Consider the following 3,254-nt stretch of genomic DNA (forward strand, 5'->3'; position numbering starts at 1 on the left):
TTTTCTGATATTTCCACATTTTTTATTCACGTGAGTGCCAAAAAATTACTGTTTTTAAAAATACAACATATGACTTGTTTCTCAGATTAAGTCAACAAGCTTTTTGAAATTAGCCAATAACTATTTTATCAAGTGGGTCATATGTTGAGCAAAAAGAACATTTTGTTCATGAGGGCTGGAGGGCGGAGTCACAGCATGTGAATATCTGATCAAGCACACAATCAAAACTACATCGGAACATTCCGCACTGCGCTGCGCCTGCTGCAAAAATGATATTTCAAAACAAAAGCTCCCACACATGAACTGCACAAGTTTTGTTCAATAATTATAAAATACATCTCAATAACTAGAAACTCTTCAAATAATGCTCAGACCCTCTATGATCAACACCAGGATGCTGCCAATCTCATAACATCATGAAATCATGATACAACATCATGAAACTTAAAAGAAAAGACCAAACTGTGAAGACCTGTTCTCATATTCATGTCTGTGCATCCTGGATGTTCACCATCTGTTCCGATTATAAATGCATTATGTAGAATGAACTGAAAGTTAAATATAGTCATCAAGGACTATTTCCATAAAAAAAAAAATTATGTGTCAGAACCACTTTCGATTCATACTCTTTTCCAGTATGACTGAACAGATTTAATCTGTAAAACAATCTGTACATGTCAAAGAAGATTCCATTTCATGATATCACGGGTACTTCAGCAAAATGTAACTTGTCCCCACCCCCTTCACTGTTTGTCTTCTCTGTGCGCATGTGTGCTGAAGTCTTTATATTCAGCCAACAGTCACAGTTCTGATACAGAGAGAACACATTTTTCGACACCTGAAGAAAATTAATCTTCTTCGTCAGGATGGTGAAGCAGAGAGACAATAACAGGAACTCTGGTGAGACGATGTCTTCATAAATAAAGCTGAGCTATAAATAATAATTAAAAATATCAGATGAGTATTTAATAGAATTTCATAAAGACAGAAGAAAGTTTTTGTTCTTTTTTCAACCTGACTAACAGCAGCACAGCTTATTGCATTGAAATAAAGAAGAAGATTTAATACTTTCAGGTTTTATGTTGGATGGGTTGATGTGATCTACCTGACTGGGATAAGTTCAGGAAATGTGTCCTGAAGAATCAGTCTGCATCACTAACTAAACAATGTTTTTATTCCCCCTTTCTGTGTTTTTGTCCAGTGAGCACACACAGGTGTGGAGTGTCCTGTTTAGGTCCTCTGTCCTTCCACACTCAGGCTGTAGGGGACATGATCCGCCTCAGCATGGGGGGTCGATTCGCAGAGAGAAGTAACGAGAACTTCAAGGACGGTCTGGTGTTCAGCAGTCGCCCACTGAAGGTTCAGGAGAAGGTTCGTCTCAGAGTACAAAACGTTTTAGAAAACTGGAGTGGATCCCTGCGTGTGGGCTTCACCAACGTGCCTCCAACATCCAGAACTCTGCCTCTGCCCAACATGGCCATTCCTAAACTCACCAACACCCCTGGGCACTGGGCCGCTCCCCTAAGTGCAGTCCACTGTGGGCCTGGTTCAGAACTGGAGTTCTGGGTCTCTGCTGGTGGTTCCTTGTACTTCACAAGCAACAAGAGCAGCCAGCAGGAGCTTCTGACAGGAGTGGACCTGAGCAAACCCCTGTGGGCCATGATCGATATCTACGGACAGACCTGCTCTGTTTTCTTACTGGGTAAGTTTGCTCTCGGAACCACATCTCACGTGGACAACGTCATTTGAACGATGTCATAACAAGATAAAATGTCACTGTTGTTCTTCACTGCAGGATCAGAGAAAAAGGAGATGTTTCACACCAGAAAGTCCTGTCCTGTGCCAGAATACCTCGCCCCGCCTGATGTTGACAAAGACAAGCACGTCCCATTACATGTCCAAGAACCTCCATCAGGTAAAATATGTCAAGAGTTCAGTTTCCATGTTTCACTTGAAGGTTTCAAACCAACAGTCTGTTGGTGAAATCAGCCGTTGTGTTCCAGGAACAGAAGTTGGCACATATTTGCTTCTCTGTGTGTGATGTAGGTTGTAATTGTCTCTCTTGTGTTTTTGGTGCAGACGCTGAAATGGACTGTGTGGTGTGCATGGCTGAAGAGGCCACAGTCACTCTGAACTGTGGTCACCAGTGTCTGTGTGTCCGCTGCGCCTCCAGAGTCATTCAGGAGTTTGGTACCTGCCCACTGTGTCGGCAGACGATCCAAAGTCCATCAGTGGGGGGGCGGTGTGTTCTCAACGTGTTCCACACAACAAGACACTGTCACACAGTGCAGGTGACCTCTTGAAGGACTGGAACAAAGACAGACTGAAGAAAACGTGTTGAAAAGTGACAAACTACTTTGAACAAGTCCTGGTACGTTCCAGTGATTCAGGACACGCTGCAGTGTGGCTGCTTCCTGATTTGATCCAACCAGGAACAACTGTCAGCTGTGTGTGTGTGTGTGTGTGTGTGTATGTATTTTGAGTTCAGATAAATACAGAATAATGCATCATTTAAATCCCATGGGTTTGTTTTATGACTTCTGACTTCTAAAAACAAATATATTTTTATTTGTAATTTTATTGCAAAAATGTCAATCAAAGACATTTTTATTGATTTTATCTCATGGCCCACCAGCAGTACCTTCATGTCCCCACAGGGGGCCATGGCCCACACTTTGGGAATAACTGCTACATAAGTTTGGTATGAGAAAAACCTCAGACGTTATGGCTGATATTTAATATTAAAGTCTTTTGTGAAGATAATGTTTTACTTACCTTGCAAATATGTAAAAAAACTGTACAGCAAGTTTTTAACTTAATACTTGTTTTCTCTATATGTTTTTATACTTGCTATACTTTTATATTAAATGGGTTGGTATGAAAATAAACTTTTCATCAAACAACACACTAGTTTTTTTCTGTTTTAATTCCCCACTGTACTTTCATAGTGTTCAGAATAGTAGTAAGTCCCTTCGGCTGCTCCCTTGTTTGCACTTGGGGTCGCCACAGCAAATCCAAGGTGGATCTGCATGTTGAATTGGCACAAGGTGTACGCCGGATGCCCTTCCTGACGCAACTCCATGTAATGTGGAGTTGCGTATGTTAATATGTGCAACATGTGGGAAAATCTTCATACAGATTATATTTGTTGATGTACACAATGATGTTTATATATATATATATATATATATATATATATATATATATATAAACTCTCATAACTGTCATCCTCCAACAGTGGTCAATGGTCATAA

General features: G+C 40.6%; 1 protein-coding gene across 1 annotated transcript; it reads left to right on the forward strand.

Annotated features, from left to right (window-relative positions):
• Positions 1-788: 788 nt before the first annotated feature.
• Positions 789-2,905, forward strand: LOC117510278 (E3 ubiquitin-protein ligase NEURL3-like). Its single transcript, XM_034169917.1, has 4 exons — positions 789-900; positions 1,202-1,702; positions 1,796-1,915; positions 2,080-2,905. The coding sequence occupies exons 1-4, from the start codon at positions 867-869 to the stop codon at positions 2,301-2,303; spliced, it is 879 nt and encodes a 292-aa protein (XP_034025808.1). The 5' UTR covers positions 789-866; the 3' UTR covers positions 2,304-2,905.
• Positions 2,906-3,254: the final 349 nt, after the last annotated feature.

The sequence above is a fragment of the Thalassophryne amazonica genome, chromosome 5 (genome assembly GCF_902500255.1).
Source record: "Thalassophryne amazonica chromosome 5, fThaAma1.1, whole genome shotgun sequence".
NCBI classification, from domain to species: domain Eukaryota; kingdom Metazoa; phylum Chordata; class Actinopteri; order Batrachoidiformes; family Batrachoididae; genus Thalassophryne; species Thalassophryne amazonica.

Excerpts from the sequence above, each read along its gene's own strand:
- LOC117510278 (XM_034169917.1), top strand. The coding sequence starts at position 867 with ATGGTGAAGCAGAGAGACAATAACAGGAACTCTG. Across the intron at positions 901-1,201 it reads AGACAATAACAGGAACTCTG|TGAGCACACACAGGTGTGGA; the intron begins GTGAGACGATGT and ends GTTTTTGTCCAG. Across the intron at positions 1,916-2,079 it reads TGTCCAAGAACCTCCATCAG|ACGCTGAAATGGACTGTGTG; the intron begins GTAAAATATGTC and ends TTTTTGGTGCAG.